Source organism: Neolamprologus multifasciatus, chromosome 3 (genome assembly GCF_963576455.1).
Source record: "Neolamprologus multifasciatus chromosome 3, fNeoMul1.2, whole genome shotgun sequence".
In the NCBI taxonomy this organism is placed as follows: domain Eukaryota; kingdom Metazoa; phylum Chordata; class Actinopteri; order Cichliformes; family Cichlidae; genus Neolamprologus; species Neolamprologus multifasciatus.
In genome coordinates this window covers 11,081,183-11,096,233 of record NC_140441.1, presented here as the reverse complement: position 1 = coordinate 11,096,233, position 15,051 = coordinate 11,081,183, and the positions used below count along the sequence as shown (strand labels likewise).

The window sequence follows — 15,051 nt, the reverse complement described above, 5'->3', positions numbered from 1 at the left end:
ACTGAGAGGATTTACGGTTTGTCACTTCTTGTTTCTAAGCAACAGAGAGCCTGTTCACTTCCTGTCAATCCCAGCGCACTGAAACTGGTGCTTCTTTCTTGAAGCTCAGTATTTGACACAGAGTTCAAGTTCACTGCTGCAATTATGATTAATATTATAATAACTTTAATGTTGGCCACATTATCTTTACATTACCAAAGTGAGATGACTTTAGCCTCATGAACAACATAAGCTAATTGTTATTTACTAGCTAAGTTTGAAATGACTGTAAAGTACAGAAATGAAACCCAACAATCATGTTTTTACAGTCCCGTGGTCTCAGCCTCAGATACTTATCAAATCAAACAAAGCTCATATAAAAACAAAAAGATGAACAAAATCATATTTCTCCATCATTTCTGTCAAACAATGCTGTGTGAAACGTTTCTAGTGGTAGACCGAGAAGGCCGCGACCTCCAAGGATGCAGATCGTGAATTTGGACACCCCTCATGTCTGACGTCTCATTCCTGCGCAACTACAAGGCTGCAGAGGAAAGAGCCCAGCGCTGCCCCCTGCTGGATGATCCAAAGCTGCCCTCAGGAGCTCTGATAGACCAGGCTAAACACCTGGGCAACTTGACCTTCAACATCTGGAACAACATGAAGGACATGGTCTCCTACACTCCTCTCATTCTGGACCCAAACACTGCTCCCCCAGACCTCATCCTGTCTGAAGATCTGACCAGCCTAAGACAAGGAAAAGAGAGGCAGCAGCTTCCTGATATTCCAGAGAGGTTTGATCGTTCCTGCTCTGTCCTGGGCTCTGAGGGCTTTAACTCAGGAACTCACAGCTGGGATGTTGAGGTTAGAGACAGTACATGGTGGGACCTGGGCGTGTTATCAGAGTCTGTACAGAGGAAGAGAAACACGGAGTCTGGATTATGGAGAATACGGTTCTTTTTAGGTAAATACTCAGCACACTCACCATCAGCTCAATCCACTCCTCTCTCACTCCAGAAGAAGCTCCAGAGGATCAGAGTGAATCTGGACTGGAACAGAGGAAAGCTGTCGTTCTCTGATCCTGATACTAACACACACATACACACCTTCACACACACTTTTACTCACAGGATGTTTCCATATTTTGAATCTTGGAATAATCTAAATGTGCTGCCATTAAAGGTGTCAGTGTCACTGGAGCAGATGAGCTGAGGATGATTATATTTCTTTTTTTTCTGTCCGTCCGTCCTGTCTGGCCAACAAGAATGTGCCTAACATTTACTTTCACAAGTGCACCTTTTGCTATACTGGTCCACTTGATTGTCATAGTTTATTTGATCTGTATTAGTTATTTTTATTCTAAATTATTGTAATCAGACTGGACTGGACTCGGGAACTGGAAAGAAAAACAATAAGAAAAGTTGGGAAGAAAGTGAAGAGAAGGAGAGGGAAAGAAAAATAGGAGAAAGGGGACAGAGAGAAAGGATGATGAAAATCTGCTTCACCACCTGCTCAAGGAAAGAAAAACAAAAACAAGCAAAAAGAAAACAATGCTGTAGCGAAATTACAGCAACATCCAACATATGCTGAATCTTATTAAGCAGTACACACGATGAATAATGTATGATATGTTTAGAGGCAGCAGCCACCAAAGATTGTGTGTGTGTGTGAGTACTGGTGTGTGTTAGAGCTGAAAGCCCCAGAAAGCAGCAGATGTCAGCATGGCCCCTCCCAGGAGGGCTCAATGTCTACATCTTTGTAGGGACTAACGCGTTATTAAGTAACGCGTTACTTTAACTACGTTATTATTGTGGTAACGAGCACGGTAACTATTTATTATTCCAAAATCAGGAACGCGTTAATTGTTACTGGGATTTAGATAGGGTCGTCATTCATTACTTCATGTGTTTATTATTACTTTATCATTACTAATAAAACAGTGAAACCAAATGCGGGTACAAACATTGCATACATGTATAGAGGCATAGTCTGCATCTACGTAAGACGCTGCTTTTCCCCTCCGAGTGCAGCTATATAGTCTGAATGTTATAGTATTGAAATGCTGATTAATACTCTTCCTTTAACTCCATAATTTTCTTTTTTTTCTTTGATAAATAAGAAGGTAACCTCATTGACCTCATTGACCTCTACTCGTTGGATAATGACGTAATACCTGTTGCATGGAGATGGGGAGCTTCGTTATCTCTCCATAGCCTTCTGTCTGTTCTCATTCAATGATTCAGTTGTGCCAGCAGTACTTATTGAACTATATCTGCCTTTTTGTGTTTGTTTGTTTACATACTTGGACTACATTGAAACACTCCAACAATTACATTTGGACTTGGTGGCTGATACACAGTTTCAAAACTTAGCAGTTAGATTAGGGGTTTCTGTCATGGGCCTGGGTCATGCGACCCAGTGTTTCTGAGTTTGATGTTATTTAGTTTTTTTTCTGTATTCCAGTTTCTTTTCAGTTATCTAGTTAAAAGCAGTAATGCCTAGTTTGCAGTTTAATTCATGGTTTTTCTGGTTCGCCTTGTGTCATGTCTTTGTTTCCTGTTTTACTTTGAAAGGGTCCAGTGTTCTTTGTTCATTGTATTTAGTTTCACTTTCCCTGTCCTGTCATTAGGTTCATGTGTGTCAGCTGGGATCCCATGTGTGTCCACTTCCCCTAATCATCCCTGTAACTATTTAGTCTGTTAGTCTTTGTCAGATCGTCTGTTATCATCACCATAGTCACAGTCATAGTGTTTCACAGGTTTGCCTTAGTTTTGTTGTGTTTTGTAGTTACTCAGTGTTCATAGTTTCTTCATGGTGTTTTCGCTGAGTTTCATAGTCTTTAGTTTACTCAGCGTTCTCAGTCTTCTTTGTTTCTTAGTTCTATTGCTTACAGCCAAATAAATGCTCACTTTTTGTTAACACTTGCAACCCCTCTCTCTGCGTCTGCTTCTGGGTCTTATAACAAACACACCGGCGCACCCTGCTGTGACAGCTTCAGCTTACTATCTTATGGTCACCGGAGCAGTGGTTAGATTGCTTCAACACCTAGGTTGTTGCTATCATAGTCAGAAGGAGTAACACTTAAATTATGTTAAGTTTGAAGAGTTTGCTGCTTGTTCTTGTTCATTTTCAGGGGAGGGTTTGGGGAGGGTAAGGGTCACTGCTACGAACCTTATACACTGACTCGGTTGTTTTTTTTATTTTTATTTTTTACCTGTTCTGAACTAATTTCCACCCGCTGTGCAGTTATTCTGTTCTTATCATTTAAGGCCAGTGTGAATATTGTCTTTGCTCTATAAATCAGATGAGTCTGCAGTTAAGCTTTCTGCTGAAAAGTTAAAGGTCTAAATCATCCAGTCAAGAGAAGGAAGGTTTTCTCACATGTTAAACACCATAACACTGACGTGGCTTTCCTACAGGAGACCCACGTCGGGGCCTCTGATAATGTCTGTCTCTTCCCACGTTGGAGGGGCCAGTGTTTTCACTCACTTTTCCAAGCTACGGCACGTCGGGTCTCTATATTGGTCAGAACATTTCCTTTGAGGCCCACAATGTTGTAGCAGACAAATATGGCAGATATGTCATAGTCAGTGGTAATCTATATAACCGTCTCGTTGCCCTAGTAAATGTGTATGCTCCTAATACAGATGACAAGAATTTCTTTAAGCACTTATTCTCCTCTTCACCCGACTTAATATCTACTCTTTTTTTTTTTTTTCTGGGGGGTGATTTTAACTGCTGGTTCGACACAGTCCTGGATCGCTCATCCACTAAGAGTAATGTTCTAACCAAATCTGCATCTGTCATTCCTGCCTTTCTATCAGAATATGGACTGTGTGATGTTTGGCGTACCCTAAATCCTCATAAAAGAGATTACTCGTACTTTTAACATGTGCACCATACATATTCAAGAATTGATACTTTATCATTGACACTAATTGTCTGCAGCAGGTCCACTCCTGTGCCTACCATAGTGTAGTTATTTCAGATCACGCCCCTCTTACTCTGTGTCTGTCTCTTCCAAATCCTCCTGTTGGGAGGCGCCTCAATTCAACCCTTCTGTCAGATAAAAATTTTGTAAAGTTTATCCAGGATGAGATACGCTTTTACTTTGCCACCAACTCTTCCCCAGAGACTTCCAGCCTTGTCGTATGGGATGCCTTTAAGGCTAATATCAGAGGCCAGATTATTGCTAACAGTATGCTCTCAAACAGAGTTCTGAAATATTTAAAAAGCGTTTAGAACTTAAAACAAGACTCAATCTACTCACATTGTACTCAACTGAACGTTTACTCTTACATGGCAAATCAAAATTTTATATGTATGGTGACAAACCTGATAAATTACTGGTGAGCCTTCTAAAAGTTTCTAGGGAAAGTATTGTTAAAATTTGACAACAAGATGACAACATAGTCACAGATCATGAAAAAAAACAATGAAGTATTCAGGGATTTTTACTCACAGCTTTACACCCAAACTGACTGCAATGCAATTAATGAGTTCTTAGCTAAACTTGACATTACTGAAATAACACCAGAACTTAAAACAAGACTGGACGAACCCATCTCTCAGAAGTTTCCTTAGCTATAGCTTCATTGCAAGCTGGCAAGTGTCCAGGTCCAGTTGGCTTTCTGTCAGAATTTTTCAAACACTTCTCTACATTATTGTCCGTGCAGCTTAGTTCAACCCTCACGGCCTGCATCAGACAAGCATCTCTTCCTCAGTCATTCTATGAAGCCTGTATTACACTTTACAAAGAAAGGAAGAGATCCGTTGAAATGAGCCTCTTATAGACCCATATCCCCTATTGAACACAGACGTTAAAATATTAGCCAAGATACAGTGGCTTGCAAAAGTTTTTGGCCCCCTTGAACTTTCCCACATTTTTTCACATTACAGCCACAAACATGAATGAATTTTATTGGAATTTCACGTGAAAGACCAATGGAATTGCATAGTGACAACAGTATATCCTTACCAGCTGCACTTTGTTCTCCTGGCCCCCTTCTTGCTCTGTTTGGCATCAGTAGGAATGAGGTATATCTACTGGCCTCTAAAAAACAGGCATTATCATTCTCTTCCCTGTTGGCTAGGAGGGCAAATTTCAAAGCACGTGGGGTCCCTTCCTTGATGCATTTCAAAATCTGAGAGAATTTTCCAGCAAACTGTTTTATGTCAGGTGTGGAAATACAGTGTACAGGTCTAGGGCAGTGACCTGGGTGGGAATTAATGGGATTATTTGGCAGGGATTATGTTACTTCAGGAACTATCATACATGTGTTTATATTTCTCTTTTTTTTCTTCTCTTTATTTCCATTTTTTCTTTTTTTCCCCTTTTATTTCACAGCCTAAATGTACGAGCTACTTACCTGAATGTACAGATCATCTGTAATCCTTTTCTTTTTTTCTGTTTATATGTATTAAAGGAAAAACTCTTAATAATAAAGACATTGTTTAAAAAAAAAAAAAAAAAAAGACTAACATTGGTAGTGCTCAATTTGCTTCATATATATTTATTTTTAAATGCTGGTTAAGATTCACTTTTATGTTATTTAATGAATGTTTATGAAGAAACACTGAGTGGCTCTGTTCATAAATACCTGATGTTAAAAGTGTTTTTACATATATTTTCATGTCTGCGTTGACTGGATTAAAATGCAGTGGCTTCAACAGACCTGCAAACACTAGCTGAGTAAGAAAAATATGAATCCCACACAAAGGTCAAAGGTCAGAGTGGAAACCATCATCTGTTGTTGAACAAACTGAAGCTGTGCTGCCGCCTGCTGGTGTCATTTATACAACACTTTGATCCAAAGTGACCAGTTTTTCCCCTGATTCACACTCACAGCCGTGACTGTGAGCGAGTCATGCTTTGGAGACAAGAAACTTTGTAGTTTTGTTAACTTCACACTCATTACAAAGTAAATTAAACATCTGAGTGATTTCTGAAGTTGACAACAGTAAAAAGTCTTAATTATTTTGTAGCCAATTTTAATATGGATCATTAATATATTAATTGCTAACAACTAATGTCCTGATGTCATGATGATTTACAATAATTTCGATGTTTTAAAGTAATGTCCAAGTGTCTTCATTTGGCATAAAGTTGCAGCTGTGTTGTAATACACCAGGTTTACCAATAGATGTCAGCAGAATTAGAGTTGATGAGATCCAGAACTCCAGTCTGAGTCACTTGTTCAGGGGTTTGTGTCAGAGACCGAAACACCTCAGCTCTCTGTTTTCATGTCAGACTGCCGAGTGAACCACTGTAAACGTCTCCCTGGAGGACGAACATTTAAAACACAGCAAATATGATTTCCTACTGTCAGCCACAGCTGTAATCTGCTCTGTGTTGGTCTGAATATTTGGATTAACACAATTATTATTTTGTCACAATCGCACTTCAATTTGCAAACATGAAAAATGAAAAAAATCATCATATATTCACACTTTTTTTGTTAAAAGTTACACACAAACACTGAACTGAAACTTTCTGGTGTTAGATTTACAGCCGCTCACTGATGTTCGCGCTGATTATAATCCACAGTTGTGGTTTTGTTTATCTTTAATCTTTGCTACAATCACTCAAGATAATTATCAGCCTGCCACAACTAAACAATCACTTCAGATGACCTGATGAAACCCACAGAAGCACACAAGAAATTCAACAAGTGAGAAGAAGACTTTATTGATCCTGCAGAGAAACCAGATCTCTGCTGCAGGAACAACTGCACAACCAAACAAACACAAACTACAATTAAAATATATAAATTAGAGTGAAGTTACAGCTAAGAGTAACTCGAGGTGAATTAAATGCACTCCGGTCTGATGGCCTGGTCATCAGTGGTTGGACGGGTGAACTTCTTCACTGAAGAGTAGATGACCTCTGGCTTTGATGGTGTCTCTGATCACAAAGACACACAATTCAAACAACATGAAACACAGTTGTAGAAAAAAGGAATTCAACCTTTGCAACACAAATCTGTATTATTTAAGGGCAGAAGAGCTCCTGATACTCCCACACGACAATCTAAGGTGCAGATTCAGGAATTATAGTGACCTCTGACCTCTGTGGCCTCACATTAATAAATACTGGTTTCCTTGTTTCACTTCATCACGTTTCCCTCCACACATAACTAAGAAACTTTTTTTAAAAAAGATTCAGAATACCTTCAATCATTATTATAGCATTAGCATTATTTTTTTTCTTTTTAAAGATTTCGTGGTATTTTAAAATATGTAGACATTCCCTATGATTAATGTTTTATAATATGGAGAATACTGCAGATGAAATGGGGACCTGTGCAGCACCCATGCTGACATAATGCATTCGTTTGCTTAACTTATCCAAAAATCTCACACTGAGCACCAAACATTTAGGATCTGTTTTTACTGTGTTACTAACCTGACCCTCAGGACAGATGTGCACAATGACCACATCTGATTTGTGCAAGATTTATTCAAACAAACATTGCTCCTCACAAAGGTATAAAATCCCCTAAAAGTTGACAAACAAAAACAATACTACCTGTGGCCTCTCTCACTGGTTGTTGAGGCTCTTGTGCTATTTTGATTTCGCTGTACGTGGTGTCATCTGTGATGGCATCTTCTCCAGCTTCTTGATCAGCTGAACCAAAGTGAAGTAAAATATAATTGAAAAAAGTCAGAGTGGGCCTTTCTTAATAAATGTAATTAAAAGAATCAAATGATAATATTAGCACTTTATAATAGAGCCTTCAATTTAGAAGAACTCTAATATACCATGTAGCACAGGTATCTTCTAAATCTAGGGTTTAGTTTTCAGTAAACATATTTAACTGTTTGAAACAATGAATAATCCTAAAGTAAGAAGGGGACGTTAGGAGAGTCTATAAAAACAGCCTGAACTGCAAATGGTAACAAAGTGAAAATGGACATTAGGATAAGCTGTAATATAATAAGTTGTAATAATGTAACATTCACAGCAAGTATTAGTACCTAACCATACCTAGAGGTCACAGAGTAATATTTCATGATGATAAAAGTAACACTTCATAACACAACCACTGACGTATTTTGTAATTTGCTAACAGCGACCATGTGTTTCTTCTAAATGAGGGATATGTTGTTAAAAAGGCATTTACTATAATTCACGCCTACATATGAAACAGGATGAGGAAGCAGTGAATGTTTTCAGGTAGTAGAAATAACACTTTAGATTCCAAACATGATAAATGTTGGGAATTCACACCATAGTGTTTGAGCTGTAATGTGACAACATGCACGTGCAATGTAGACACAAAATATAGATATAAGAAATTATTTAAATGTACAAACCAATTTAGCCACACATGCAAGAAGAAGTTTGAGTCTCACCTTCAAGTTTTCTGCAGACACATCCCCTCATCACTAGAACCAGTAACACCAGCAGAACCAAAACACAGACTGATCCAAAGGCCAACACAGCAAGTAGAGGAGGTAACGCAGGTGGAGGGGTGGAGGCAGGTGGAGCTGCAGTGGTGGGTTTTTCTAAATGAGCCAAAGAAAGTTATTTTCATGCACTGAATGTTTGAATACTGAATACACAAACACAGTCTAAGTGTGTCACCTGTGACAGTGATCCAGCTGGATGGAGACTCTCCATGACTGCTGATGTCACACTTGTAGAGGCCTTCATCAGACCTGGAAATATTCTGGATGGTCATGTTAACTGAAGACCAATTGCTGATGAGGGAGCCATCTTTATAGAAAGCAGCTGGGAGGTTGGAGGGAGTGGTCTTTGTTTTACAGAGCAGAGTGACGTCATCTCCCTCCATCACAGGGAGGACAGGACTCTGCAGGATCACTGATCCACCTCAACACAGAGACAAACTACAGCATTTCATCCATTTACACACAGCTTCATCAACACTAACTCCACACACTCAGCTTACCAGTGACTGTCAGGTTAACCATGTTACTGATGGGACCCTCTCTAGACTCACACCAGTAAACTCCATTGTCCCATTGGACACCGAAGGTGATGTCACAGGAAGAACCAGCACCTTCTCCCCAACTGTCATTGTGATTTCCACACTCAGCTCTGGTGTCTCTGCTTGTGTTTCTCCTCAGAGTCCATCCAGCAGAGCTGTCGTCCTCCTCACAGCTCAGAGACACAAAGTCTCCTTCAAAGAACTGAGAGATGCTGGGACTCACAGTCAGACGAGCTGTGAGGAAAATACGATAAGAAGTCATCCAAAGATCGGGCATTGTGTTAGTTCAGGCAGATCAATTAATTAACTCGGCTTATCTCAGTTAAAGCACACATAAAGTGATGGCTGTTATCACTGTTATCCTTCTATGCATCCAAATTGTTGAAACCTTTAAAAAACACATTATTTACAGCCTGCTTTAGCCTGAATACTTTTGCCTGGAACAATAAATGAAACAAAACTACCACAGAAAGACTAAAAAACAACACAGAGACACATAACTATAAAACATAACTAAACAAGATAACCATACATGACTACAAAAGACAATTCACCTCATGACTCACATTACAACCATGTGAGCTTTGTGTCATGTGACTATATTTCTAGTGTCTTTATTTTTCTTCTAAAAGTGGAAATGGCAATCTTATTTGTTTTTCATTGGACCTTGGTAGTAACTTTGAACAGCACAAAACTCATTGTATCCAATCCTGGTCCTTGGAGCAGCCCCTGGGTTTATCTTTTTTATACATTGCATGTACGAAAGAAGATGTTCTAGCGCCTTTAAGTCATCTTTCTTCTGACTGGCTGTTCCTAACAAACAGAAGGCTGGACCAGAAGGTGAGCTTCCCAAATGACTAAATTAGGGGTATCTGCTCTCTCTGACATCAGAAAAAGAGAAAATTGTATTAAACTGAGTTTTTAGAGTGGTCTGAAGTCTGGGTCACAGGGATTACTTATACATACACTGATCTCATTAAAAACTTTAGCCATGTTTAATATGAACGGTGTGAGATCATCATTCAAACTATGTTATCTTATACCCATAGTCAAGGTAGACGAATTATGTTAAACAGCTGTAGAACATAAATATATTCCTTAGTCTAAGTTGTGTGCAAAATATATAGCTTAGTTTTCCTTATATTTTTAGGTCAAAGAACATGACCATCTTTGCAGTATATTTTGGTAGTAGGTTAGGCAAATGTTCAAGTATATCTTTGGGGATTAAAAGAATGTGACCATCTTTGGGTTCTGTTAGACAGGTGGGCGCCACCATTTATCTGCTGTGAATGTTTTATACTGTTTTCTTGTCATGTCAGACTGCTTAAATCATTCTCTGAGAAGGTTGTGTGCGAAGGACCTTGGGGCCGGTAATAGCAAAAGCAGACAACATTCTGTGCCCCCACCCTTGTAGGAGGTAGAAAGACAGGGAGCCCGAGGTCATAACTTAGGCGCCATGACAGATAAGGGACTGTGAATGTTTAGGTTTACGACCAGGTGGGGGCCAGTAGAAAGTATAAAAAGCTGTGTAACACACCACCATTTTGAGACTTGCTGTGACCCTCTCAGGCATCTCTCCCCATCCGGATGGTTTTTTATGCTCATTGTGTGAAAATTGTATGGAAATAAAGGATTGTTGATTGAGCATTTATACACCGAGTATTGTCCTTCCTTCAGCCCAAAGATTCAAAGAATTGGGAGATTTCAACAACGGGAATTAAAGGGGGAAAGTTAATTAGGTCACCTGTAGAAAGCATGTAAATGTACCGATGGACAAATGTGCACTGTTCGGCAAGACACAGAATTGAAGTCAAGTCGAAATAAAAATATACTGCAAACAGAGAGCAAACAGACCACTGATTGCTTGAAGCCACAGCGAAAAAAAAAATGTTGCAGAGAAATATAAAATTCCTGTGTCATATATTTAGCTTTTTTATCTTTTTAAAAATGTACCAACCTCGGGAGGGTCTGCAACTCAGCAGCGAAGTCAGCACTGAGGAGAAATGACACATGGGTTAGTGTTAAATTTAGTAAAAGGAAACGAGCAACACTAGTCTTCTTCAGATGACTGAGACAGTGGAGTGCTATTATTACATGATGTTCACAAAACGCTTTGATGCTGGTAAGTATTTCCTCTTTCCTAATTTTCTTTGTTTTTGGCTTTGGCTTTTGTTGCATATTAGTTACACTTTCGTGTTTCAGATCTTCATGCAAATTTTTATACTGAACAAAAATAACCAGAGTAAATACAGAATAATTGATCATTTAAAAGATGATTTCATTTATTCAGGAAAAAATAATCCAAATCTACCTGGCTCTGTGAGGGAAAGTCATTGGAAAGCTAGATGCAGTTTGACCAGCCACACCCAGGCCTGGTTACTGCCAGACATGATGAATCAAGAAATTACTTAAACTTAAGTGAAGCAAGCTAAAAGTTCTAAAAAAAGAACGCATGATGCCACCATCTAAAAAGACAGATAAGAAACAAAACCACTGGCATCTATCAATCTGGAAAGCTTTCCAAGGCCATTTTTATGGCTTTGTGTCCCCGGTGAACCACAGCGAGAGCCATTATCCACAAAAAGAGAAAAAAGAGAAAACTTGGAACAGTGGTGAACCTTCCCAGGAGTGGCTGGCGCACCAAAATTGATCCAAGACCACACAGATGACTCATCCAGGAGGTCACAAAAGAACCCAGAATGGCACCTAAAGAACTGCAGGCCTCACTTGCATCAGTAAAGGTCAAAGGTCATGATTCAACAATTAGAAAGAGACTGGGCAAAAATGGCAGCCATGTGAAAGTTCCAAGGTGAAAACCACTGCTGAACAAAAAGAACTTCAGGACAATTTACAGTGACTGAACCATGAATTCTGCTCACTACCAGAAAATCCTGAAGCAGAAACACCGTCCATCGGTTTGTGCCCCGAAGCTCAAGCACACTTATGTCATGCAGCAGGACAATAATCCAAAATACAACATCAAGTCCACTTCCTAATGAAGTAAACTGAAGGTTTTGGAGTGGCCTAGTCAAAGTCTGGACTTAAATCAGATTGAGATGCTTTTGGTATCACCTTAAACAGGCCGTTCATGCTCAAAATCCCACCGGTGTGGCTGAATGAAAACAACTGGGTGAAGGAGATTGGGACAAAATTCCCTCACAGTGATGTGAACAACTCATTGACAGTTTTGTGGACATCAGGGGGGCAATTACTTTTTCACACAGGGAACGGTAGGTTTGGAAAACTTTTATTCCATAATAAATGATTAATCATTTAAAAACGGTATTCTGTATGTACTCAGGTTATCTTTGACTAATATTAAAGTAAGGGAACAAATGCTTTCTCACAGCACTTTGTATATGCAGTTGCAAAATAACTATTTGAACCCCTGCTCATTTTGTAAGTTTAGGTGGTCACTTGTGCAAAGGACTTAGAAAGAAATTATTTTTTTTAAAAATAGTAGATTAATTTTAATTAGAGAGAGACAGAAAAGGGTCCAAAAATCCAGCAAGAAATGCAATAAAAGTAATACTATTACTTTTATGTAATATTATAATAATATTACCTCAAAGTAATATATTGATTTTCATGTCCCTGAGTGAAATAAATATGTAATCTCCTAAAACACAGCCAGATTTCTGGCTACAACATATCAATCAGTAAAGCCCATCTTAAGTTTGCCAGTAAACATCTGAATGACTGTTGGAAGACTTCGGAGAAAGTCCTGTGGTCAGACGAAACAAAAGAACACCATCCCGACATTAACATTATTGTTTGAGGCTGTTTTTGCTGCTGAAGGTACAGGGTGACTTGTTTCCACTGAGGGGCCAATGAATGTAGGCACTGAACCTCCTTCAGCCAGAAAAATGAAGATGGGTTACGGATGCATGACAATGACCAAGAACATACTGCAAAGGCAAAAAAGGAGCTGCTAAACCAGAAGCACATTAATGTCATGGAGTGTTGTGAAGCAGTTTCCAGACCTCAGTCCTGAAGAAAATCTGTGGAGGAAGCTGAAGAAGAAGCATCCAAGAAACCAAAAGCATTTAGAGTTTGTGTAGAGAGTAGAAGCCAAATCTTTGTACAAACAGGGTGACAACCTAAGAGAAATGTCTTACCCTTTGGTTGATATTCTCTCTCTCCATTAAAGTGAAACAGTGTCAAATATAAAGGAAAACCCTGTTTCACTTTATATTTCTCACATTTTGCGAGCTGAGTGTACAGTATTACAATTTTTATAATCTGTCTCCAGCAAATATTTCCTTACATTATAACAAAACTAAGAAAAATCAAAAACTTGTATTTAAAAACGGCTATTTTTCAGCATCAAACAGGATTTCACTCATTTGTCTGATCGTTCAATCTGCCCACATAACACTTGTTCCTGTGACCTTTCGTGTTTCCATTAATGCTCCCATTTCTATTATTTCATATTTGGAAAAGCTGTACTTACAGAGCGGCAGCAGGAGCGATGTTCTCGGCATTGTTTCACATCTTTATTTGCGCATTTGTTTCAGTTACACACACCCCAAAAACAGTGTGTTTCTGTGTAAGTGTCTGTGGTTTTCTGTCAGCTGTAAAGGAAAAAGGAAAAACATCTGACGTGGCTCAGTTTCTCAGCACAGAGACCACCCGAACGCGTGACGAACTGAGAGTGAAACCAAACTACAAAATGCTTTGGTCTGGTCTGGTTTTGAATGAAACTTTGCCCTCGTAAAGAACTCTTACTCTACTCTTACTTACATGTTAACTTTACTTTCAGAGCATCTTTCAACAGCTGAAAACAAATATGAATACAACACTGAATAAAATCATCATGTGAATAATCACACACTGTCATCACTTCCTGTGCATTTCCTCTGAGCTTTGAGTCTCTGCTGGTAAGCCAGGCGTTAGAAGCCATTCACACCACAGACTGTGGCATTGGTGCTGTATGAATGTGTTAAACTGCCAGCCCGGGCCTCTCAAGTACATTTTTTCCTGCATCTGCGCATCTACTCTTCAGAAATCTGTAAAACATCTCAAGTTGAGAACCTGTAAGTCTGTTGCTTGCTTCAGATCAGTCTTAGAGGATTTAGATATCAGCTGCAGCTGGAAACAAAACTGGAGATGGTGTATAAATTTAAGCTGAAGCTAACGTATATGTGCAAAGTGAGAATCAATGTGACATTGCCAAGTCAGAAAGTATGAACGCCTTCTTGTCAGCTCAAACAAAAAGTCTCATCGGTGGCTTGGAATCAATCAAATCAATCAATCATCTTGGCTTGAATCAAACCTAGATGCAGAGCTTATTGTGAGACCTTCTCAAGGCAGAATGTAAAATGGATCACGCGTGAAGTACAAAAAGTCTGACGACATGAAGGTGTTTTGTCTCAGCACACTGCACATCCTCTCATGACCACTAGTGTGTGACTTTACACACCTACATATTTTATTATTCATGCCCCGCTAATACTGGGCTGGCTCCAGTTCAACAGGGTACTGTAAACATTCCTCTGAGATTTTGGTCCATATTGACATGATGACATCACACATTTGCTGCAGATTTATTGGCTGCACATCCCCTGTGCTCCACCACATCCCAATTAGATTAAAATCGGAGGTGATTTGAGTACACTGAACTCATTGACATGTTCTGAGCTTTGACAGCTTTGATGTTCTGAGGTGCTGGAAGCAGCCATCACTATGGTGGTCTGATGGACTTGGTCAGCAGTAATACTCAGGTAGCTCATGTCCTTTAAATGATGCACAGCTTGCACTAAGGGGCCCAAAATCTGCAAGAAAATGCAGAAAAATGCAGAAATTTAGATATTTGCATTAACGAGCAGTGGAGCAGGTGAACCTAATGAAGTGGCCAGGGAGTGTATAAAACATTTGCAGTGTTTGTTGTTGTTTTTTAAGTAGAATCATTCACGATTTTTAGTCAAGTTGTAGTAAAATGAATAAAAATCAGCATGTTGAGGATCATCTAGCATGTGTGTAATATTTGGCATGCTGTGGTGTTCCTGCTGCGTTCTGCATGCTGAATGTGACGCTGCAGTTAACTGTAGTTGTGTTTGTGAGTTGAGTCGTCGACTTTAATCTCTCAGATTTCCACATGTCAAACGTGCACATAGACTAG

At 39.3% G+C, this 15,051-nt stretch overlaps 1 protein-coding gene across 1 annotated transcript; it reads right to left on the bottom strand.

Annotated features, from left to right (window-relative positions):
- Window positions 1–6,451: 6,451 nt before the first annotated feature.
- On the bottom strand, window positions 6,452–13,890 carry LOC146521579 (sialoadhesin-like). Its single transcript, XM_085155152.1, has 7 exons — window positions 13,384–13,890; window positions 10,888–10,923; window positions 8,892–9,164; window positions 8,567–8,812; window positions 8,335–8,487; window positions 7,508–7,606; window positions 6,452–6,883 (listed from the first exon to the last, which is right to left on the bottom strand). The coding sequence occupies exons 1-7, from the start codon at window positions 13,412–13,414 to the stop codon at window positions 6,789–6,791; spliced, it is 933 nt and encodes a 310-aa protein (XP_085011278.1). The 5' UTR covers window positions 13,415–13,890; the 3' UTR covers window positions 6,452–6,788.
- Window positions 13,891–15,051: the final 1,161 nt, after the last annotated feature.